The sequence below is a fragment of the Xenopus laevis genome, chromosome 4L (assembly GCF_017654675.1).
Source record: "Xenopus laevis strain J_2021 chromosome 4L, Xenopus_laevis_v10.1, whole genome shotgun sequence".
NCBI classification, from domain to species: Eukaryota; Metazoa; Chordata; class Amphibia; order Anura; family Pipidae; genus Xenopus; species Xenopus laevis.
Genome location: NC_054377.1, coordinates 9,309,254 through 9,334,184, shown reverse-complemented (window position 1 = coordinate 9,334,184; position 24,931 = coordinate 9,309,254). Strand labels below are relative to the sequence as shown.

Sequence of the window (24,931 nt, the reverse complement as noted above, 5' to 3'; positions counted from 1 at the left end):
GTATGTCCATATGTGACCCTATAATAACAATAAGCAGCTGTAGAATCTGTAGATACAGTTTCTAACTATTTTTCCTTTCCCATATCTAGTTGCAGAATTAGAACTAAAGAGGTGCCAGAGAGAGGATTCATAGACAAGGTAAGTGTAGCCAGTCATGTTGATATATAATGATAATAATAGTAATACTAATAATACAAAGCTTTCTGAGGCATCTGACTATGTTTTTTACTACTTTTTTACTATTTTAGTGGATAGATTTGGAGAACGTAAAGTCTGGCCAGCTTCATATCAAGGTGACACGTCTCAGGCTACTTTCAGACCCAACCCAACTGGAAGAGGTAAAGTCTCTGTTCTTTTACGCTGGCTGCCGTGGGAATACGTTGGAATGTTTTGTTGGTGCATCAAATTTTTTTTTTGGTTTTCCAGGTGCTGAAAGTAAACGAACAATCTCGGCCAAAAAGAGATAATGAGATTGCTTCAGCCGTTCTGTACACCTATATTGAAAAAGGAAGGGGTCTGCCTGTTCTACAAGTGAGTCAGATTAAAAGTCCCTCTAACTGCCATTCCTGTCCCTACTGCCTGTTATTGAGGTCCTTTTTAATCTCGAGTATTTAAGATATAATAGGTGTAAAATATCTCCCAACACCAAGTTGAAAGTTTCCCTTTTTCCCATTATACACCATTATTGATCGACATCTTTTCTTGTCCAACAGATGAAGAAGGACAATCTGAAAGCGTTAGCTGTCGTGCAGGTTGGCGTTGAAGACAATGTAAAGAAGTTTGGAGTAAGTATTAGAATAACTGTCCAAATATGTGTTACTTATGGAGGAAGGGGAGGCGCTGATTGGCACTTCCTTGTACCCTGTGAAAATATCTGTTTCATTAAATGGCCGTGCCAGATTCCATTCTGAATACGTCTTATTTCTATTTACAGAGCAGAATAAATAACGGAGAAGCAGAGTGGAAAAAGAGGTTCCAGTTCTTGATAAGGAACCCACTTAATGAGGAACTGAAGCTTAAGGTGAGTACAAATGGGCTTTTCTTACGGCTGCTGTTTTACCCATGTAGGGTGCTGTGTTGTGTTTGTTTGCTTTCTGACCCACTTATGACCGGTATTTTCACAGGTTCACAATGAACACAATAAGCCCATCGGAAGTATTACTGTGCGCCTATCTCGCCTTCTGGCTGCTTCGGAAATGACCTTGCAGGACTGGCTGCCCCTGGAATCAACTCAACAGAATAGTGAAATCCGGGTGAAATTACAATTGAGGGTAAGTGGCATACACACTCTATTGTGTTAATATCATCTGTGCTAGAATATTTTCAGCTTTAAAAGACACTGGCATAAACAGTAACAGGGGGGAGGCAGGCCCGGGTGCCGATTGCAGCCTCCATCCGGAAGCATTTTTTTCAACGTTTTTTCGCCGGGTGCAAACTGCAGGCGGGCTCACAGAGCGGGCCCTGCTAGAATTGCACCCACTGCTCCCCCGGTAGTTCAGTCACTGGCCATTAAAGAAATTGTCTCATATGTTTATATTGATCCAGTGTTATGTGTTTTCCCCTTAGATTTTGACCCCTGATGTTGGAGCTCCATCGCCTCAAGGAAAGACCAAGGCTCAATATATCAAACCACGGACCCAAAGTCAAGAAGCGCTGATCGTTCTTAGCCAGAAGTCATTCTTTCTGAGAATTTCACCACCAATTAATATTTTTTTTTTTTTTTAAAAAATTGATTTTCTAGAATTAAAATACTGTTTATTCAATATAACATACATTTCCCATAGTCACCCATGGTCAGCATTCACCCATGGGTTAATTACCTCCTGCAGGCCAGCGGACAGGACCTCCCCCTACAATTTAAAAGTTCCACCTGTTCCTCCCTTCCCTCGTTTATTTTGTCCTGTCCGGGCCAGGGATAGGATGTAAGTTCAGTGGAGAACGTGGAATCTTAGGATCGAAAGTGAGGGCCTTGAAAGCTCCCCTTTTGGGGTTAGCAGGGGCTTACTTACATGCCCGTGTCTCTCCTCCCGTTCTGCGGGTCAGGGGGATGCGGAAGGAGCGTGGCTATGGCAGCAGCTTGGAGGTTTGTCTGATCCTCCCGCAGCGCGGGTTAGGAGAAGTCCGGAGCCCTCAGGAGAGGAAACACGCCAGGGATGCGGTTCAGCCGTCTGGTTGCTGTGAGTGCGTCGGAAGTGACGTCATGGTGGAAGTGTTTGAACGGCCATTTTGGAAAAGGGCAAAATGGCGTTTCTGCAGGAGATAGTGAGGAAGGACGCTGGAAGGGGTTTTTTGGCGCCAAAACCAAGCGTTGTTACCTGGAATGAGCATGGGTTATACAGGTATGGCTATTATCCATAATGGAAGGTAGATTATTCAGAGGGCGGCCTCCGTTATTTAAAGAGGTATACACTTCCTGTTAGTGCCATTTTGCCATCATTTTTGACTGAGTATTTAGGCACGCAGAGCAGGTATGTGTTGCAGATCAGCTAAGTTCCTTTCTTGTATTATTAAGTGAAAGTGCTGATTATTTGTTTACTCTCTTGACTAGTTACCAATGGAACCTGGTATGACGGGGAAAGCCTCTCATCCTAAAGGGAAAAGGTGATGTATAAGTCAGAGAGACTTTGGCATACGTATGGCTCAGATTCTAACAATTTGTTGTTTATATGCAGCCTTCCTGCCACAGATGCAAAAAAGGACAAGTCTCCGGAGAAGACAGCTTCAGCAGAAAAACAACAAGAACCTGGAACTTCGCTGTCACAGGAGAACCAGTTGTTTGCAGATTCCCTAGCTTCTGTAATAAAACAGGCGGTGATACAGGGATTCCAAGAAGTGTCAAGCTCCAGAAAGAGACAAAGGCATCATCATAGACAAGGAGAATTTTTGTCGGATGTGTCAGAGGAAGAACTATCGGCTGATTCGGACATCCTGTCTCAGGCAGGGTCAGAGGAAGGGGAAATTGAATCAGAGGAAGAATCAACGTTTGATTTAACGATTATTGACCCATTGATTAAGGCAGTTAGGCAGGCTTTGACATTCCCTACGGAAGCTACAAAGTTGTCGACTGCAGATAGACTTTTTTCCCTCTTCAAAGAAAAGATCAGTATATTTTCCAGTGCATTCGTGGATTAAAGAGATAATTACAACAGAATGGAAAAAGACGGAAAAAAGGGCTCAAACTGCAGGGAAATTCAATAAGAAGTACCCCTTGAAAGATTCTAAGGCCTGGGAGTCTCCGCCTAAAGTGGATGCAGCTGTGGTTAGGCTTGCAAAGAAGACTACACTTCCAGTGGATGATGCAGCGGTCTTTAGAGAGCCGATGGAGAAGAAGATGGAGTTTAATCTAAGAAAAGCCTTTGGGGCTGCTGGAGCAGCCTGTAAACCGGCAGTGGCACTGACATCGGTGTCAAGGGCATTAAAAGTATGGTTGTCGGATCTTGGAGAAGCAATATCATCTAATGTCAAAAGGCCGAAGTTGTTGGAAATGTTGTCCGATTGCAGAATGGCAACAGAATTCATATCGGAAGCATCACTAGACATGATGCATTTCTCAGCAAGATCAATGGCATTATCAGTAGCAGCCAGAAGAGCTCTGTGGCTAAAATCCTGGCAGCGGATACAGCTTCAAAAGCTAATTTATGCCAGTTGCCTTTTGAGGGAGAGATGCTGTTTGGGGAGAAACTTGATGCGATTATAAAGAAGGTGTCAGGAGGCAAGAGTGTGTTTCTTCCGCAGGATAATCAGCCCAAGAAAGCACGTTTTGACTCAAACTATGGCAAACCTAAAGACAAGTCTTTCAAAACTTCCAGACAGTATAAGCCTGGCAGAGAGTATTCAAGGCAAACGTCTTGGCGATCAGGACGTCCAAGTTACAGAGGGGCAGCTAAGAGATCTGGGTTTTTCTCTTCTACCCCATCAACTTCCGGCCAACAATGAAGGTGGCAAGGCCCAGACCATGGTGGATGGCAGGTTGGCCGATTTCTCTCATGTCTGGGCCACAACGATTCAAGATGTTTGGGTACAAGGGGTAATCGAATCAGGATTCCTCCTGGAATTCAAGGCAGTACCCAAAAGAGACTTTTTCATAGAGTCGAAGATCAAAGGAACAGATTCAAACAGAAGAGTAACTCAAGATTATTTGAGTCAGTTATTCATGTCAGGAGCAATAGAAACAGTTATGCCTCAAGAAAGACACACCGGTTTTTATTCAAAACTATTTCTGATAAAGAAGGCATCAGGTGCAATGAGGCCGGTGCTAGATATGAGGAATCTAAACAAGTTCCTGCAAGCAAGAAAGTTCAAAATGGAATCCTTAACATCCATAATGCAAGTAGTCTCAAGTGGAGACTGGCTGACAAGCATAGATCTAAAGGATGCTTATTTTCACGTGCCTATCGCTCAAGTGCACAGAAAATATCTGAGATTTGCAATAGAAGACACACATGTGCAGTTCAGATGCCTGCCATTTGGTCTAGCCCAGTCTCCGAGAGTGTTCACAAAAGTATTGGTCACACTCATCGCCGAGTTAAGGAAGGAAGGTGTGGCAGATCCATGGTTGGGTAATAAACCAGGAAAAAAGCAACTTTATTCCCACTCAGACCCTACAGTATTTAGGGGCTTTATTTCAAACAGATCGAGATCTGGTCAGTCTACCACTAGACAGACAAAAGAAAGTGGTCGAATTGATAAAAGACTTCAGGAGAAGGAAACCAGTTACTGTTCACGATTGCCTGAAGGTGCTGGGAGCTATGTCAGCAACGATACAAATAGTGAGATGGGCGAAGTGGCATTTAAGGCCCTTGCAGTTCTTTCTTCTAAGGAAGGTAAATCAGCCCCATCTACATTTACAAAGAAGACTGGTGGTACCACAGGAGGTCAAGAAGACTCTAACTTGGTGGTGCAGGTACGAGAATCTGGCGGGAGGAGTTCCTCTAGAAGAACCAGACTGGGTGGTAATAACCACCGATGCTTCAAGTGTGGGATGGGGAGCCCACATGGAAGAGAGAGTTGTAAAGGGCACATGGATAGGAGAAAATGTGCCATCAAATATTTTGGAGCTCAGAGCAATAAGAGAAGCTCTCTTTCATTTTTCTCACCTGTTGAAAGACAAGCAGGTAAAGATAATGACGGACAACACAACGGCAGTTGCCTATATAGTGAAGCAGGGTGGCACCAGAAGCGGGGCTCTGCTGAAAGAAGTAGAACCACTGTTTCAGTGGGCAGAAAATTGGCTAAGGGGGTTAACTGCAATACATCTTCCAGGGAGAGAGAATTGGAAAGCAGATTTCCTCAGTCGAGCAGTGTTAGACCCAGGAGAGTGGAGTCTACACGAGAACATCTTCGAGAAGTTGGTGAAGAAGTGGGGTCATCCATGGATAGATGTAATGGCATCCCTACAGAACACGAAATGTCAGCGGTTTTTTGCAAGGTTCCCCTGCAAGGAGGCAGAGGCAGTGGACGGCTTAAGACAGAGTTGGTCAGAAGGCCTAATTTATGTGTTTCCTCCATGTCCATTAGTATGGAGAGTGTTGAAGAAGATAAAGAAAGACGAGGCAGAAGCCATTGCAATTATCCCTTTCTGGCCCAGGAGGCCATGGTTTCCCCTGCTTCAGAGACTGGCCATAGAAGAGCCGATGCAGATTCAGAACTTCCCAGGCTGGCTGTCACAGAATTCCATTCAGTTTCAGGGACACAATCATCTGTGTCTGATGGCTTGGCAGTTGAGAGGGAGACATTGAAAGGGTTGCTGCTGAAGGATGAAGTCATAAACTTATTACTGAAATCAAGAAAGAGAAGCACCTCCCAGCAATACTATAGAGTGTGGGAAAAGTTTGCGGATTTTGTTTAAAAAAAGGAGGAGAATCCGTTGTCACCATCACCTGCAGTGGTGGTAGAATTTCTGTTTTCAGGATATGAGATGAAATTACAGTGCAGTACATTGAGAGGTCAAGTGTCGGCAATTTCAGCAATGACTGGTAAGAATTGGGCAGAAGAATCGCTGGTAAGAAGATTCTTTAATGCCCTTGTGAGAGTTAGACCAATGAAAAGAAATTGTCTTCCACCGTGGGATCTGCCTTTAGTCTTAAAGGTCTTGACCGAGGCTCCGTTTGAGCCTTTGGAGGAATCGTCAGCGTGGAATATGACATTGAAAGTGATTCTCCTAGTGGCCGTAACATCAGCCTGTAGAGTTGGAGAAATAGCAGCTCTGGCGGCTTCTGAGCCGAATACAGTTATTTTTGAAGACAGAGTTGTGTGGAGACCCGCATTTGGATTCCTGCCAAAAGTCATATCAAAATTCCATATGGATTTGGAGGTCATCTTGCCTGCATTTTTCCCTGTTCCTACATCTACAGAGGAAGAAATTTGGCATACTTTGGATTTAGTGAGAGCCATAAAAATATACTTGGAAAGAACAAAGGAATGGAGAAAATCAGAATATTTGTTCATAATTCCGAATGGATACAGGAAGGGTCAAGCTCCTACCAAGAGAACAATTAGCTCCTGGATTGTAGCGGCCATTGCTAAGGCATATAATGTGGCAGGAAGGAGTGTCCCAAAAGGGTTGAAGGCTCACTCTACCAGGGCGTTGGCGAGTTCCTGGGCGGCAAAAGCCAGAGAGTCACCAGAAAGCATCTGCAAGTCGGCAAGATGGTCATCTTTAAATACATTTGTTAAACATTACAAGCTGGATGTTTTGTCCTCCCAAGAAGCTAAATTTGGGAGGAAAGTTTTACAGTCTGTAGTGTATTCTACTAATTAAAAGTTCTGTTAAATATATTTTGTGTCCCGCCCTCTGTTTTAAGCTTGGGGATTTCCCATGGGTGACTGCTGACCATGGGTGACTATGGGAAAACAGGAAATTGTTTATACATACCGTAATTTCTGTTTCCTGGTCACTTCCATGGCAGCATTCACCGGGGAGTTTCCCACCCGATATAGGGGACAGCTTTAGTACGAAGACGAGGGAAGGGAGGAACAGGTGGAACTTTTAAATTGTAGGGGGAGGTCCTGTCCGCTGGCCTGCAGGGAGTATTTAACCCATGGGTGAATGCTGCCATGGAAGTGACCAGGAAACAGAAATTACGGTATGTATAAACAATTTCCTGTTTTTACAATCATTAGGTGACTGGCCAGTCTACCAACTCATAGACACAATCCACACAATCTATTTGATGAATTAGAGCCAACAGGAATTCCAAATAAAGAATTTATTCCTGATTCAAATGATATTGTTTACCCGTTATTAATATCAAAGCTAACTCGCAGGTCTCTCTCCCACGGTTGGACAAATCTCAAGTCCTTTATAGGAGTTAAATGGAACATATGGAACATACAGGATCTAGGAGGCACATTAGCTCATAAGTGGTTGGACATGGAAAAGTTTCATAGTGACTTAATGCAGTGTTGTATTTGAAGAAATCTAAATATTTCCTCTTGGGGAATGTTATACTGGTCAAGCAATTGTTGCACTGAGAATAAGTTTGATTCTTTAAGTGTAAAATAAAGCCTGTGACCTCCACCGATTTTGCCATAATATGTCTCTGTGTTTTAATTGAATGGTAAAGGCACAACTTGGGGGATAGGGGGTTCCTTGGCCTATACATTTCGAACATGCCCACAAGAAGGCCGGTGTTTTTATGGACTTTCCTTGTGTACACTACATCCCAAGATAGTACAGTGGGTCACCATACAGATTTAGGGTCTATGGTCAGCTCTATGGTTTATGGACATAGATATATGGATGTCAGTGTGAGCATTAAGTTCAAGCTGTTTGTAGACGCTCCCTGTGTCTGTATTGGTTTATTCCAGAACCCCAAAAAACAATTTAATTAGTGTGTGTTGATAGGGGCCTTCGACTGAAAGTTCCACTGTGACGATATAAATAATGACAAAACTTTACCAAGCACTGTGTACACACACACACACTCTCTCTCTCTCTCTCTCTCTCTCTTAATAAATGGTTTATTGTCTCTCTAACAGGGAGATGTGTTTAGTTACTGTCTTGTCCCTTATTAACTCTATTCAGGCACCTTACACTGGCTTTGCAGGAACTCTGAAGCATGTGGGTAAGACAGTGAACCAGAGCACAGGCACACACAGGAATTGATCTTGTAGAGAATAACTTTTACTAAGAGTTAACACAGCAACATATAACAGCACACTGTAAAATGGTGGCTTAGTCTTTCTAACACTCTCAGCACAGGAACAGGAAGAACAGAACATGTGACCAGATCTGATCTGTCCTACTTTTCTGTGGCGTGGGCAGAAATGACGGGTCTGCAAAAGGAAAAAAATAATAATAAAAGGAGCGCTGGGGGAGGGAAACCTGTAGCCCCTTAATATGCGCTGGATGAGAGGAGGTTAATGAGACATAGATGCGATTCTGGTGCAGCGAAGGGAAAATGGCCGCTGTTTGTTTATCAGGTTTATCCAAGGAAAAGATAGCCACGCCCAAAACATCCTTTAGCCCAACCCTTTTTGGTTGTAACACTGTGTACAAAGTATTTCGATGAAATTTGATGGGGCTTCAACCACAATTTGGGCAATTTTACTGAATGCAAATTACAGATATTCCACTCACACACTTCTCTCAAAAACTGCACAAGCTACACACAACTTCCTGCTTCCTACTTCCTGCTAAAATATTTCTCTCCTTTTTATAAGGTAGAGACTCATTAATTCCAGCTCCTATACTGCCCGCGAGCCCAGTAAAGTACTGCCCCTGTTATTGTCCTTATCTGTTGTGTCTCAGAGAATTGTGGGAGGCACATACCTAACCCCAGAGTCTTTTCAGTCACTTGTCTCTGTCCTTGAATAAAAGGCACCTATCTAGTGCTTCCAATCCCTATTTCTGTAGGGAAATGAGAGAGAGCAGACAGTAACCCTTCCAACACTTTCCTCTTGTCTCTGTCTCTATATATTAGGTAGCGGAAGGAGGGTGGTTTGGGCATGTTGTGCCCAGTGACTTTCTTTGGGTCACTTTTCCTGAAGTTTAACTTTGGCGGTTTGGCCCAAGGAAATGATTCCCTGTGGGAAGTCTGTATCAGGAATTGGGTATTGCCTTTTGTAGGAACATGGTTTCAAGGCGGTAGAATGAAGAGATTTCGGATAGTACAGTTGTATCACAGGGTGATCAGGGACTATTTTGCTGTTTCTCTCGCTTTGAGAGACTGTGTGTGTGACATCCTTCAGGAAAGCCTTCGCTATCTTAATGGCAAGAGACTCCCCCTAAGTTCTTTGACAACTGTTGGCTTTCACTCCAAGGGAAACTCTATGTCTGGGGCAACTTAAATTATCTTAGTATTGGCAGCAAAAATTGCCCCTGGGAGTGTGAAGAGGAAGAGACCCAGGATCACTTTCTGGTCAGTTGCCCTGTGACTAGAGACGTGTATGGTCAGTTAGCCGCAGCTCTTAAAGATCCCGCCCTGAAAAACTTGACCTATACAGAGTCAGCCTATGGGGTTTCTGTCTGTTTCTACACATATTTGTCTTGTTCCCTATAAATGATTAAACTGCAATTTATTATTTGGCCGAGTATGCAGAAATGGAACTAAAGCCCTACAGACCTGGGTGAGACCATATTAACCAGGCCGTAACCCCTTTATTACCCAGCATCCTCCTTACAGATATTGCAATTTACTGAATTCTTTATCAGTCCTATAGTCCTCCTGCCAGGGTCCATGGGGTAACAGTGGCACCCCTAGTCCCCCCAAGTAGTTCTCCACTGTAGGATAGGAATTTAAATACCAATATGTCTGCAAAGGTCTTCCTTCATCTAGGGATCATAGTATAAGTCTAAAGCCACCTTTTCGCATCTTTAAGTGAACTTTTAGTATGATGTAGAGAGTGATATTCTCTGACAATTTGCAATTGGTTTTCATTTTTTATTATTTGCAATTTTTGAGTCATTTAGCTTTTTATTCAGCAGCTCTCCAGTTTATAATCTGGTTGCTAGGGTCCAAATTACCCTAGCAACCATGCACTGATTTGAATAAGAGACTGGAATATGACTCCCAGCATCAAATGGCACCGTGACTCCCAGAATCAAACGACATGGTGACTCCCAATGGCACAGTGACTCCCAGCATCACATGGCACAGTGACTCCCAATGGCACAGTGACTCCCAGCTTAAAGTAGCACTGTGACACCCAATGGCACAGTGGCTTCCAGCATCAAATGGCACAGTGACTCCCAGAATGCACATAGGGCCCCGCATGTACATAGGGCATGTACATAAGCCGAAGGATTTACCGCAAATGCTACGATCGAACGATCGATGGAAAAATCGTTCGATCGAACGATTAAATCCTTTGAATTGAACGATTCGAAGGATTTTAATCGATCGATCGAACGATTTTTCTTCGATCAGAAAAAGCTTAGAAAACTTATGGGGAAGGTCCCCATAGGCTAACATTGTAGCTCGGTAGGTTTAAAGTGGCGAAGTAGGTAGTCGAAGTTTTTTTTAAAGAGACAGTACTTCGACTATCGAATAGTCGAACGATTTTTAGTTTGAATGGAAGTCGTAGTCGAAGTAGCTTATTCGATGGTCGAAGTACTCAAAAAAAACTTCGAAATTCGACGTTTTTTTACTTTGAATCCGTCACTCGAGCTTAGTAAATGTGCCCCGAAGTCTACTAGAAAATCAATGTAAATGTAAACATTAAATAAACCCAACAGGCTGGTTTGGTTTCCAATAAGGATTAATTATATCTTAGTTGGGATAAAGTACAAGGGACTGTTTTATTATCACAGAGAAAAAGCAAATTGTTCTTTAAAAATTGGATTATTTGGATAAAATGAAGTCTATGGGAGAGGGCCTTTCCATAATTCAGAGCTTTCTGGAGAACGGGTTTCCAGATAACGAATCCCCTACCTGTATGATGTAGAGAGTAATATTCGGAGACAATTGGTTTTCATTTTTTATTATTTGTGGTTTTTGAGTGATTTTGCGTTTTATTCAGCAGCTCTCCAGTTCACAATTTCAGCAATCTGGTTGCTAGGGTCCAAAATAAACTAGCAACCATGCATTGATTTGAATTAGAAGCTGAAATATCAATAGGAGAGGCCTGAATAGACAGAGGAGTAATAAAAAGTAGCAGTAATAATGAATGTGTAGCTTTACAGAGCATTTGTTTTTTAGATGGGGTCAGCGACCCCTGTTTGAAAACTTGAAAGAGTCCCTGTAAAAGTAAGCACGCATGGCGGAGGGGAAGGGGGGGTGAGCAGACAGGCCATGGGGACATTTGGATTAGCAGCCCCAGCAGGCCTTGCACACCCCAGTCTGAACCTGGTATTGTACATTAGTGATGGCCGAATTTGTCCCGTTTCCCTTCACCAAAAAAAAATCGCTACAAAATTTGCAAAACGTCGAAAAATTCACAAAACGGTGAAAAATTGGTAAAACGCATCGTAGTCAATGGGTGCTTGTCAATATAGACGTCCGCGACAATTTTTTTTATTTTGTCCAAATGCATTAAAGTCAATGGGCGTCCGAATAATTTTGACGCGCGTCAATTTTTATGCGTGCGACTATTCTGACGTGCGGCCACATTTTTTGGACGCGTCAGATTTTCTCCGCAGTTTCACGAATTTATGCGCCAGCGGCAAAACGCAGGAATTCACGCCTGGCGAATTTATTCACCCATCACTATCGTGCACATTATGTCACTGAAATAAGAAACGTTTTGGACTCACGTCCGAAAAGTTGCTCGCTTCAAAATAGTTGCGCAGCAACACTATTCGGACGCCCATTTAAAAGCTGGAAAGAGTCAGAAGAAAAAGGCAAATAATTATAAAACTATAAAATAAATAAATAATGAAAACCAATGGAAAAGTTGCTTAGAATGGAGCATTCTATTACATGCTAAACGTTTACGTAAAGGAGAAACACCCACTTAAACATTGATTAAACCCAGTAGGATTGTTTTGCCGTCAATAAGAACCAGGAAGGGAAGTTTGAGAAGAATGGTTTAAAAAACATTATGAAATCTGATTGGCTGTTCTTGGCTCCACCCACATTTTCCAACCTTGGACCACAGTGCAAACACTGTACAAATTTTGGGGATCCTGCTTTTATAAGTGTCAGAATGGCAGCAGTTTAAGTTTCCCCATTGAAAGTCAATGAGTGGCATCTGATTGGCGGTTGGTGGCTCCTCCCACTTTTTCTAACCTTGAACTGTAGTTACCCAGTGAACTCTGCAAAGTTTAGGGGTCAATGACCTACAGAATGTGAGAATGGCAGCATTTTAAGTTTAAAACAATACAATTGGCTGTTGGTGGCTCCGTCCACTATTAATAACCTTGAGTGTGGGACCCCTGCCATTAACACTGTTTCATGGTTTTTTTTTATCAGTCTTAGTGCAGTGAAAATAACGGAAAGAGAATCTTGTTTGATGGTTGAAATGTGAAGTAAAACACGGCCTTCAAACACCTATTATGATGTCATCGTTACAGCTGGCATATCTCATAATAATCAGATCAGGCATTGTGATGTCATCGTGACAGCTGGCACAATCATTTCTGAGCATTGTGATGTCATAGTGACAGCTGACATCATCACTTCTAAGCATTGTGAGGTCATCGTTACAGCTGGCCTGTCCTGAGATGTAGTTGTTTACCAGTTGCTTTCGAGTCGTTTCAAGGCTAGCAGAGGAAGAAGAAGGAGCTCGCTCCCGATTTCTTTTTCTGTTTAGTGTGAAATAGATTCCAATTTTTTTCCCTTTTTTTTTTAACTTTTTAACTCTTTTTTTCTTTTTTTAATGATGTTTGAAAAACTCAAAACTTTTTTTAGACCCATTTTGGCAGAGTTAATATATATCCTGTCCCTGTTAGTCGGCTTCTTTTTAGAACACCAAGGCATTAAGATCGGATATGTGATAGTAGGAATTCTGATATGGAAGCGTTACAGGATCTGGAAGAAAAACCGCCGTCCCACTGAAAAGACAGAGGATGAACCCAAAGAACAAAAAAAGACTCCGAAAACAGTAAGGCTCCCGTGTTCTCTGCTTAAAGGGGTAGACATTTCAATTGTTTGTATTGAAGAATATCATTTTATTGTTTCTTTTTATTATTTATCAATTCATGTTGAAGTTTCTTTTTCAAACCACTGAGCCATGACCCAAATAGGGTTGCCACCTTTCCTCTCGTTGTCTTCAGGATATGGGGGAGGGGGAAGCGGTGATGTCATGGGGCAAGGCTGGTGATGTCAGTAGCATGACCACTGAAGTCTGAGGAGGGACTAGTACTGTCAGGCATGGGGCTATGACATGGAGATCAGCGATTGGCCGATTGCCATGACAATCAAAGGGAATCTGGTCTGAGTTTCCTTCTTTGGTTTTCCAGTTTTGACCCGGAAAACGCCTCTGTCCTTGTCAAAACCAGACAAGTGGCAACTCGGGACCCAAACAACTTATTTTAATTAGGAATGCACCGAATCCTTCTTAAAAGAACCAAATCCGACCCCTAATTTGCATATGCAAATGAGGGGTGGGAAGGGGAAAACATTTTTTACTTTCTTGATTTGTGACAATAGTCACGCAATTTCCCTCCCCGCCTCTAATTTGCATATGCAAATTAGGATTCGGTTCGGCCTGGCAGAAGGATTCGGCCGAATCCCGAACCGAATCCTGGATTCGGTGTATCCCTAATTTTAATGGCACCTTTAATGAGTCAAGGATGTGGGTCATATAAAAGCTTATGGGTAATGAGCAGTCATCCCTCAATTGTAGAAACAAATTGAAGCCCCCTTTGCCTAGTTTAAAGGGATAGTAAAAAAAAAAAGAACAATTTCAAGAAAAAGTCAGATTTTATGCCCAAGGTAACGTTCTTTTGGCTGCCAGGGTCGGTGACCCCAATTTGAAACTTAGAATAATACTAAAAAAGATACAATTATTTGAAAAAAGGGACTTCACCTCCAATTATTTTTCAAATAATTATATTCTCAATATAGATGTGGACACTCCATTAGCTTAGTTCACCAATTATCTAGCCTGAATATATCCCGCTAAAACCATTTGAAACTAAAAAAGATACTTTAAACATATTAAGGCCAATTGAAAAGTTGCTAAGAATAAGACACTTATGACTTCCTAAAAGTTAATGTATAAACAAACGCACCCATCTTAAAATTAGGGAGGCGCCGAATCCACTATTTTGGATTCGGCCGAATCCCTAGCAAAAGATTAGTCCGAGAACCAAATCCGAATTTGCATATGCAAATTAGGGGTGGGAAGAGGAAACATTTTTTACTTCCTTGTAAAAAAAAAAAAAGTTGTGTAATTTCCCTCCCCGCCCCTGATTTGCATATGCAAATCAGGATTCGGATTTGGTTCTCACCGGCTGAAGGATTCGGCTGAATCCAAATCCTGGCTGAATCCTGGATTCAGTGCATCCCTACTTAAAATAGACTTGGTTTATCATGTAAACGTTTAAATACAATAATGGAACATGAACCGTAACACGCTTCTTCCTCTCTGTTCCTGCAGGTTCCACGTGAAGACTTTGAGAAAATCGAGTCCCTGAATGTGGTAAGTTATATATATATATATATATATATATATATATATATTTATTTACACTTTATTCTTTGTCACTGGATGATTGTACATGGGAAATTTGGGCATGCATGGGCAGGGCTGCCATCAGGGGGGGACAGGGGGGAGAGTTGTAGGGGGCCCCGAGGGTAAGGGGGGCCCGGCCACACCACACTTACTTGATTAGCAGGGCCCCCCTGCTTTCTGAGAGCTGCCAACTTTGGGAAGGCAGGGTGGGAGCACAGGGGGAGGTATCTTCTGTCCATCACTTTCCCTTATTGGTCACTGAGTTTAAGTCCCAGTTGAGCTGCTCAGGGATTGGATAGCTGAGGTTTGAACTTCTCCTCCAGCTCATCCAATCACCATGCAGCTTTACAGGGACTCGAAATTCTGTGACCAATAAGGAAAGAAAATGGTGTCACTGGAAGAAGATGCAGCCACCTGTGCTCCCCTCCTCCCTTCTGTAGTTGGCAGCTCACTGACAGCAGGTGGGCCCCACTAATGAAGTAAGTATAATATGGCAGGGCCCCCCTAAAGGTAACCCTTTGTGGTCCCTGTTGTGTGGTGGGGCCCTGAGCGCCAAATTTTTTTTGAAACTTTTTTTTTAAACTTTCATAATCCATTTAAGGGGGGCCCTGGCCACCAATGTTTTTATAATGTGGGGGGGGCCTGGCCACAATTTTTTTTTTTTTTGCCATGTGGGTTCCTAGCCATCAATATTTTTTAATGGGGGGCCCTGACCACAAATGTTTTTTAATGGGGGGCCCTGACCACCAATATTTTTTATTAACATGTGGGAACCCTAACCACCAATGTTTTTTTTTTTACTGTGTAGTGGGGGTGGACCTGTGGGGTGGGGAGGGTGGACTTGTAGGTGGGGCTTGCGTGGGCACAACCCAGGGGGCCCAGGAAATGTTATCGTATGGGTATGTACGTGTGTCTACATCTCTAACCTCTGCCTTTTCAACTTGTTTCAATGGCAGATTGTTGAGGACATATGGCATCTTCTTTCCAAATACGTGGAAAAGATGATTCGAGAGAGGATTCAGCCTGACATACGCGCCAAAAGCAATTATCTTGCCTCGTTCCGTTTCATCAACATCGATTTTGGCAAGAAGGTAGTGATCTCTTTCTGTACTTGGGTTATTCCTCTTCTTGTAAATAGATTTCTTGTAACACCCCAATCTTTATGCTCAGCCCCCACAGATAAAGTCTTGGAAAACTCATGCGGATCCAGAAAAAAAGCAAATAATGTTGGATCTCGATATCAGGTACATTTCAAACCCATCTTTTTTCTAATTCCTTTGCCCACTCTGAAATGTCCCTTCCTTACATAATTGTCTTTTGCTCCTTTTTTCAGTTATAATGCCGACATAAAGGTGGATGCTGGTTTTACGGAAAAAACCCCCATAGCCGGCATCAAATCTATAAAGGTGAGCCTACCAGTCTTATATCGCGTACGTTAGCTGCTTCCTTTGCATTTATTACATATATAAACATTACTTTCTCTTTTGCAGCTGGAGGGAATCTTGCGGGTAATTTTGGCACCGCTGATGGAGGACTCACCCATATTTGGAGCACTGACCGTTTATTTCCCTCATCGTCCGGTAAGTTAAGATTTGGAGCTGGTAAGATGAAGGTAGAATTCATTTGTAGTTAGGAAACCGTAGATATTTCTAGTTCTGTAGTTTGAACTCTTCAATGTGACTGTGCATTTATTGCAGGTATTGGAACTACAATGGACCGGATTTGCCCACCTACTGAATATTCCTGGACTTCAGTAAGTTGACTTATATGTACTCATACTCTGCCCTTCCTTTCCCAGCTATTGCTTTTGTCTTTAATCAAAAACGTTATTGCGCTTTATTCCTCTCCCAATTCTCTACCTGCTCTATCTAGCTTATTTGTACATTGGAATAACATACATATTTCCTTCTCCCGTCTCCTTCAGAACGCTGTCGGAAAAAGAGCTTGTGAACCAAATCGGACAGATCATCGTTGCGCCGCAGCATTTCAGCCATCCCCTTGCAGCCAGATTTGATTTGGCTAAGCTGCAGTTTTTAGAACCCTGGGTAAGGCCTAGTTTGTATTTTATAGCCTTCCTGCTTCCCTGTAGAGAGTCAAAGAGTGAAAGTTTAATTTTGAAAACTAAGAGAGTCTACGTTGAAGCTCTTTTCTCTTATACATTACCTTTTTCACTTTATTTTAGAATGCGCTTCGTATCCGAGTCATAGAAGCCAAAAACCTTGTTGCCAAGGAAATTTTAACCAAATCGTCGAACCCTTATGTTGTGATATGCGGAGGAGGAACAACAGCAAAGACAAGGGTGATACACAAGAACTTGAATCCAAAGTGGAATGAGACCTTTGAGGTATCGCATCACATACCCAGATATTTATCTGTACAGTAAATTCAGTAGATTGCATCTTAGATATTATAACCACATTTCTCGTTTTATCCTTAGATATTATATTCTGACCTCCCAGACCAGGAGATAGAATTTAATCTCATGTCTGACAAAGGCGTTAAGATAAACCAGCAATTGGGCAGGTGAGTATGTCCATATGTGACCCTATAATAACAATAAGCAGCTGTAGAATCTGTAGATACAGTTTCTAACTATTTTTCCTTTCCCATATCTAGTTGCAGAATTAGAATTAAAGAGGTGCCAGAGAGAGGATTCATAGACAAGGTAAGTGTAGCCAGTCATGTTGATATATAATGATAATAATAGTAATACTAATAATACAAAGCTTTCTGAGGCATCTGACTATGTTTTTTTACTTTACTATTTTAGTGGATAGATTTGGAGAACGTAAAGTCTGGCCAGCTTCATATCAAGGTGACACGTCTCAGGCTACTTTCAGACCCAACCCAACTGGAAGAGGTAAAGTCTCTGTTCCTTTACGCTGGCTGCCGTGGAAATACGTTGGAATGTTTTGTTGGTGCATCAAATTTTTTTTTGGTTTTCCAGGTGCTGAAAGTAAACGAACAATCTCGGCCAAAAAGAGATAATGAGATTGCTTCAGCCGTTCTGTACACCTATATTGAAAAAGGAAGGGGTCTGCCTGTTCTACAAGTGAGTCAGATTAAAAGTCCCTCTAACTGCCATTCCTGTCCCTACTGCCTGTTATTATCTTAATTTGAGGTCCTTTTTAATCTCGAGTATTTAAGATATAATAGGTGTAAAATATCTCCCAACACCAAGTTGAAAGTTTCCCTTTTTCCCATTATACACCATTATTGATCGACATCTTTTCTTGTCCAACAGATGAAGAAGGACAATCTGAAAGCGTTAGCTGTCGTGCAGGTTGGCGTTGAAGACAATGTAAAGAAGTTTGGAGTAAGTATTAGAATAACTGTCCAAATATGTGTTACTTATGGAGGAAGGGGAGGCGCTGATTGACACTTCCTTGTACCCTGTGAAAATATCTGTTTCATTAAATGGCCGTGCCAGATTCCATTCTGAATACATCTTATTTCTATTAACAGAGCAGAATAAATAACGGAGAAGCAGAGTGGAAAAAGAGGTTCCAGTTCTTGATAAGGAACCCACTTAATGAGGAACTGAAGCTTAAGGTGAGTACAAATGGGCTTTTCTTACGGCTGCTGTTGTACCCATGTAGGGTGCTGTGTTTGTGTTTCTTTGCTTTCTGACCCACTTATGACCGGTATTTTCACAGGTTCACAATGAACACAATAAGCCCATCGGAAGTATTACCGTGCGCCTATCTCGCCTTCTGGCTGCTTCGGAAATGACCTTGCAGGACTGGCTGCCCCTGGAATCAACTGAACAGAATAGTGAAATCCGGGTGAAATTACAATTGAGGGTAAGTGGCATACACTCTATTGTGTTAATATCATCTGTGCTAGAATATTTTCAGCTTTAAAAGACACTGGCATAAACAGTAACAGGGGGAGGCAGGCCCGGGTACAGACTGTAGCCCCCATCAGGAAGCGTTTTTTTCCAACGTTTTTTCGCCGGCACAAACTGCAGGCGGCTCACAGAGCGGGCCCTGCTAGAATTGCACCCACTACTCCCCCGGTAGTTCAGTCAATGGCCATTAAAGAAATGGTCTCATGTGTATATTGATCCAGTGTTATGTGTTTTCCCCTTAGATTTTGACCCCTGATGTTGGAGCTCCATCGCCCCAAGGAAAGACCAAGGCTCAATATATCAAACCACGGACCAAAGTCAAGAAGCACTGAGCGTTCATTTTACAATCATTAGGTGACTGGCCAGTCTACCAACTCATAGACACAATCCACACAATCTATTTGATGAATTAGAGCCAACAGAAATTCCAAATAAAGAATTTATTCCTGATTCAAATGATATTGTTTACCCGTTATTAAGATCAAAGCTAACGCGCAGGTCTCCCTCCCACGGTTGGACAAATCTCAAGTCCTTTATAGGAGTTAAATGGAACATACAGGATCTAGGAGGCACATTAGCTCATAAGTGGTTGGACGTGGAAAAGTTTCATAGTGACTTAATGCAGTGTTGTATTTGAAGGAATCTAAATATTTCCTCTTGGGGAATGTTATACTGGTCACGCAATTGTTGCACTGAGAGTAAGGGTGTCCGTTTAGGAAGGGTAAATATTGTAGTCAGGTTGTTTTGTTCCCACCACTGGAAGGTCCCACCAGAAATCCCCGGAGGAAAGTCTGGGTTAGACCAAAAAACAGCTGGTTTAGATGGAGAAACAAACTTATAAGGCCAAATCTGTGCTGTATCTTGAGAGAATGTGACAATATTTGGGTGTGTCCTTAATTGTATAGCGAATCGTTTAGACCATAATACATTTTGAACATGCCCACTGTCCAGGGAATCCTGGCTTCGGCACCTCTGTGCCATGGTATGAGTTGACTAAGTTGGGCTTCTATATGGTAATAGTGAAGGTTTTAGGCTTCCCTTCTATTGCTCCTGGAAGTAGTAGAAGAGTTAAATCTGATTCTTTTGTTATCCCACAAAAATGTATTGAAAACTTTTAGTAAATATTCTATGCCTTCTGGAGGAGTAACAACTTTCATGGTGTGGAGATGCGTACGGACATCTAAGATGTCTATGAAGAAAGTAAACTCTGCTGAGGCTCTGAGATGGAGGATGAAGAAGGAGGAATGGGAGGATTTAATACCAACACAGAACTTTTGAAAAGAAGGTAGCATGCGGTAAGGTAACTCATGATCTGCCCACAATCTGAGGAGGAGGAACTTAGAAGACTAGATTTTATCTCCTACATGAATAATTCATTCAACTACCCTGATGTAGCTTCTCGTCACCCTTTGGCATCAGTTTAAGCTGTGAGCCATGCAAGTACTTTTGGGGCAGAGGAGAAGGATGCGGACATCAAAGATGCCCATGAAGCAAGAAATTCCAAGTGGAAAGTCTGGGTTAGACAAACCCTGAGAGAATGTGACAATATTGGGTGTGCCCTTATTTATAGAGGGAAGCGTTTAGAACATAAGGGGGGATGAAGCCCGTTTAGGGATGAAATGGAGTTATGCAAGGCCCCCTTCCACGTAAGGTGCAGCCCTTTTAGCCTCCCCCACCCCATTCCCAGCTAGCCCCCAGGTAAGAACAATGGAAAGGGGGAAAAAAGTGTGCGGGTTGGGGGTGGAAACAGAGGAGGAGCGTTGAGCAGGGCAGGGGTTTTAAGAGGATGTGGTTTGTGAAGAGTTCATACGTATTTGTTTTTTGTTTCCCATTCTCCCTCTCTAGGTAAGACGGATCCAGTCGAGAAAAAGGTGCTCCAGGGTTGTTACGACCGATCGCCTGGATGGGGTCAGGAAGGAATTTTTCTCATAGCACTTAATTGGCTGAAAAGTGCTAGAGTTTTCGCCTTCCTCTGGAGTACCATTATCTGTGTTGGTCAACAGATTTGCTAGGGTCAGCTGCGGCTAGGCATCAGTGCAGCTCTAGGTCTACGAATTGGTTACAGTGCAAGCCTACCTTGAGTGAGTCACAAGTGTGCATCAGACTGGGACTGCACGGTCTTCTCTGATGCATGCAAGTGACTGGGCTAGTGCCTTTTATGCACATTCAGGGAGCAGGGGGTGGGCAAAAAGGCGGTCACTGAGTGCGCCCGGCCCTGTGATCTCTACTTCATGTTTGGAAAATTTTTGGGCATTGAGCCCACGTTTTTTTGAGTTGCACATTTTTTGGGCAGGGAGCCCACGATTGGAGAATAAGAGCCGCATCTGGGGTCAGGGTGTACCTTAACTTTGATTCTTTACGTGTAAAATAAAGCCTGTGCCCTCCACTGATTTTGCCATAATATGTCTCTGTGTTTTAATTGAATGGTAAAGGCACAACTTGGGGGATAGGGGGTTCCTTGGCCTATACATTTCGAACATGCCCACAAGAAGGCCAGTGTTTTTATGGACTTTCCTTGTGTACACTACATCCCAAGATAGTACAGTGGGTCACCTTACAGATTTAGGGTCTATGGCCCTGTTCAATGGTCAGCTCTATGGTTTATGGACATAGATATATGGATGTCAGTGTGAGCATTCTGTTCAAGCTGTTTGTAGACGCTCCCTATGTCTGTATTGGTTTATTCCAGACCCCCAAAAAACAGGCAATTTAACTAGTGTGTGTGGGTTGATAGGGCCCTTCGACTGAAAGCTCCACTGTAACGATATGAATAATGACAAAACTTTACCAAGCACTGTGTACACACACATATATATATATATATATATATATACACATGGGCGTCCGCAGAAAATTTTCCAGGGGGGGGGCAAGTAATTTAGTTTAGGGTAGCATCCCCCAACAGACATATACATATATATATATATATAATGACCACTATAATAAAGGGTGGAATGAATTTATGGAATGTAATTGCTTAGGTGCCCCAGTGTGGAAGTGGTTGGGATAGTTTATTGGCAGATTTGGAAGTAGATGGAGTGTACTACTAATGTGAGGCAGGGTCTTGACATGAAGGGGCCAGGGATGGGGGACCTCGTGAATCAGGAAGGAGCAGGCTGAGATCAGGTTGGGGAGAGAAAAGGGCAGGTCCTCACCTATTTCTTTTTCATCGCTCAGCTCCCGCGCATTCGACTCGTCCTCACAAAGCACCCTGCCGAGTGGCGACGTGACGTCGCGGCGGCGACGTCACATCGCGGCGGCGACGTCACATCGCGGCGGCGTCCGTGACGTCAATCAGAGTCAGCCCGGAGACTGGGGGAGGCAGTTGGGAAGCGCTGGCTGTGGGTAAAATTAAGCGTGCAGAGTGATTTGTGTGGACAGTCCCAGGGGGGCAGGGCTGGTCTTACCAACTGCGGGGCCCAATTGGAGCAACTTTGGTGGGGCCCCCCAAATTTAAAGAGCCAGTAACATTTTCTAGTAGACTTGGGGGCACATTTACTTAGCTCGAGTGAAGGAATAGAAGAAAAAATACTTCGAATTTCGAACGTTTTTTTGGGCTACTTCGACCATCGAATTGGCTACTTCGACCTTCGATTCAAACGATTCGAACTTAAAATCGTTCCACTATTCGACCATTCGATAGTCGAAGTACTGTCTTTTTAAAATATTTCTCATTGTTTTCTGGCAATGTGAAAACTTATTCAGATGACAGCTTACTTTTAGAGTTAGAAAGGTATCAAAAATAAACTGTATGCAAAACAACACTGAGCATAATCCATTTCTCAAAAGAGCAAACAGATTTTTTTTATACTCAGTTTTGAAATCTGACATGGGGCTAGACATTGTCAATTTCCCAGCTGCCCCAAGTCATGTGACTTGTGCTCTCATAAACTTCAATCACTCTTTACTGCTGTACTGCAAGTTGGAGTGATATCACCCCCCCCCCTCCCAGCAGCCAAACAAAAGAACAATAACAAGATAGCAGCTCCCTAACACAAGATAACTGCTGCCTGGTAGATCTAAGAACAACACTCAATAGTAAAAACCCATTTCCCACTGAGATACATTAGTTACATTGAGAAGGAAAAACAGCAGCCTGCCAGAAAGCATTTCTCTCCTAAAGTGTAGGCACAAGTCACATGACTGGGGGCAGCTGGGAAATTGACAAAATGTCTAGCCCCATGTCAGATTTCAAAATTGAATTTAAAAAAATCTGTTTGCTCTTTTGAGAAATGGATTTCAGTGCAGAATTCTGCTGGAGTAGCACTATTAACTGATGTGTTTTGAAAAAAGACATGTTTTCCGATGACAGGATCCCTTTAAGTATGTGATTAAAAAATGACCTGTTGGAGGGGCTAATCACAACATGTTCGTCTCCTATCTCATTTTAGCTCACAATGCTGCGCCTTCCTCCACTAACAATCTGCTTCCCTATCTACCCATGCCTTAACCCCTTCGGCTCAGCTCTGCTTATTGGCTTTGCGGGGCCCAGGCACAAATACTTTAGGGGAAACTAGTTTTGCTTTGTATTTCGTCCTATCTTTAATATATAAGGTTCAGATTACAGTGTAACCAATATATGTTAACTGTGTGTGTATACAAATGTGTTATGTAGGGAATTGGGAAGCCAGGTCTCAGCAGATCTAGCCCCCCTATGACTGGGGAATACATACAGGCAGTAGAGCCAGTGAGTGGAGTGGACATTTCAGTTTGTCTTACAAATGATGACTTGATTGCTGGACCTGGACAGATAGGTTTGGGGCAGAGAAAGGCTACAGGGCAGTAGGCAATCTGTGCATGTGATCCCAAGGTGAGATATCACTCGTAATTTGTGCAAAGGAGAAACACTGATGTATAGGAGATTAGAGGCGCTTTATCCCAGCAAATTACATTTTCTTCCCAGTCTGGCAGGGACGGGGGGGAGGTAAGGATATAGCTGCTTTGCTCTGGGACAAAATAGGATATACAGTACATCATGGCAAGCAGCATAAAAACTGGAAATGTACCTCAAGTCAAAACCTCACAATAGGCACCAAGCACCACCCTCTTTATTATGAGGTGCAGATGCAGTGTGTCCAATGTGATGATACAACGCCAGTTCAATGAGTGATCCTTACTCTAATACAATGCGGGGAAAAGACAAATCTAATGAGGCAGTGCCATGTACCTTAAAATTGGTTTGGTGGTGGGACCTCAAATTCAGCTCCAGCCTCCAGGGCAGGAGGAGCTGAGTCTGACGCGTGCCTGTTCAGACTGTCGGAGACTCTGAGCTGTTCTGTTCCTGCTGCAGTCTGCTGTGGGCGGGATTTGCGGGAGGCTGTAGTATTACAGCCAGGTGGTGGTAACGGTCCCATGCATGACGTCGCGTCACGTCGCTCCAGGCTCCAGCGAAGTCGCGTCACGTTGCGCTGGTGACGTCGCATAGGCGATGTTGCGCCGGCGACGTCACACTCGGCCTGGACGATGGGTGCGGGGCCCCCATTGACGCGGGGCCCAATTGCGACCAATCGGCCCAAGGCCGGGCCTGCGGGGGGGGCACTGCCCCCTCTTGCCCCCCTCTGTGGACGCCCATGTATATATAATATCAAAACAGGGGGGTTGTGGGAGCACTCTAAAGGCTTTAAAGTATATATATATATATATATATATAAGTATAATAAATGCTATTGCATATGTACCCAAAACAGGGGTTATTTTGTTACAAAGTTATGATCATAAAATTGATAAGCCACCATACCACGTCAAGGTAAACCCCGAATGGCGGTCCCTAACTTGTTTTATATTTTATGTGCATTTTAGCATTACCTGTATATCAATGTCCGTTGAATGCTATATTATATATATATATATATCTATCTATATCTATCTATATCTATCTATATCTATCTATATCTATCTATATCTATCTATATCTATCTATATCTATCTATATATCTATCTATATCTATCTATATCTATCTATATCTATCTATATCTATCTATATATATATCTATATATATATATATATATAAAAATAAAAACTGGTTGGAAATAAAGCCTCCGTTTCCTGAGTCTGCACAGTAATGTAGATACTATGTAGATCCATTTCTTTGAATCAATTTAGCCTTTTACATAACATTACAGCTGCCGGTGCCAAACCCAGTCATTTAATAAATGGTTTATTGTCTCTCTAACAGGAGATGTGTTTAGTTACGTCTGCTATAGAAACGATGTTAATTGTTATTAGGGTACAGAGATGCTACGCAACTTTCCTCTGTCGGCACCCGTCCCTATTCCTCCACAATTTGAGTCCCTCCAGCAAAACCCTGCTTAGTGACTGATAATAAAAGGATTCAATGAATGTGACGTGCCATAGGCCGTCAGAAATCTCCAGGGCTGTATTTATCCAAGTTAATATAAGCTTTTCCCATTCAAATAACTGATATCGCCTTGGGGAATTACTTGCCCTTTGATTTTGTAATTAGAAGCAAATAAAGAAGAAACTGAGTTTATTTTGTATTTAAATGGCGTCAGATGGTGAC

The 24,931-nt window shown here is 42.7% G+C and overlaps 1 protein-coding gene across 3 annotated transcripts; it reads left to right on the top strand.

Annotated features, from left to right (window-relative positions):
- The first annotated feature begins 14,348 nt into the window (after positions 1-14,348).
- Positions 14,349-21,106, top strand: LOC121402913 (extended synaptotagmin-1-like). Of its 3 annotated transcripts, XM_041589786.1 has the most exons (16): positions 14,351-14,526; positions 15,516-15,650; positions 15,730-15,803; positions 15,893-15,965; positions 16,050-16,139; positions 16,257-16,312; positions 16,484-16,604; positions 16,742-16,903; positions 16,997-17,082; positions 17,176-17,224; positions 17,330-17,419; positions 17,507-17,611; positions 17,804-17,875; positions 18,025-18,111; positions 18,216-18,362; positions 18,652-21,106. In XM_041589786.1, the coding sequence occupies exons 2-16, from the start codon at positions 15,561-15,563 to the stop codon at positions 18,739-18,741; spliced, it is 1,392 nt and encodes a 463-aa protein (XP_041445720.1). In that variant the 5' UTR covers positions 14,351-14,526; positions 15,516-15,560; the 3' UTR covers positions 18,742-21,106. The 3 variants fall into 3 exon arrangements, with proteins under 3 accessions (XP_041445719.1, XP_041445718.1, XP_041445720.1); XM_041589784.1 differs by having other exon boundaries at positions 14,350-14,526; positions 17,330-17,611; XM_041589785.1 differs by having other exon boundaries at positions 14,349-14,526; positions 17,330-17,611; positions 18,216-18,781.
- The last annotated feature ends 3,825 nt before the right edge of the window (positions 21,107-24,931 follow it).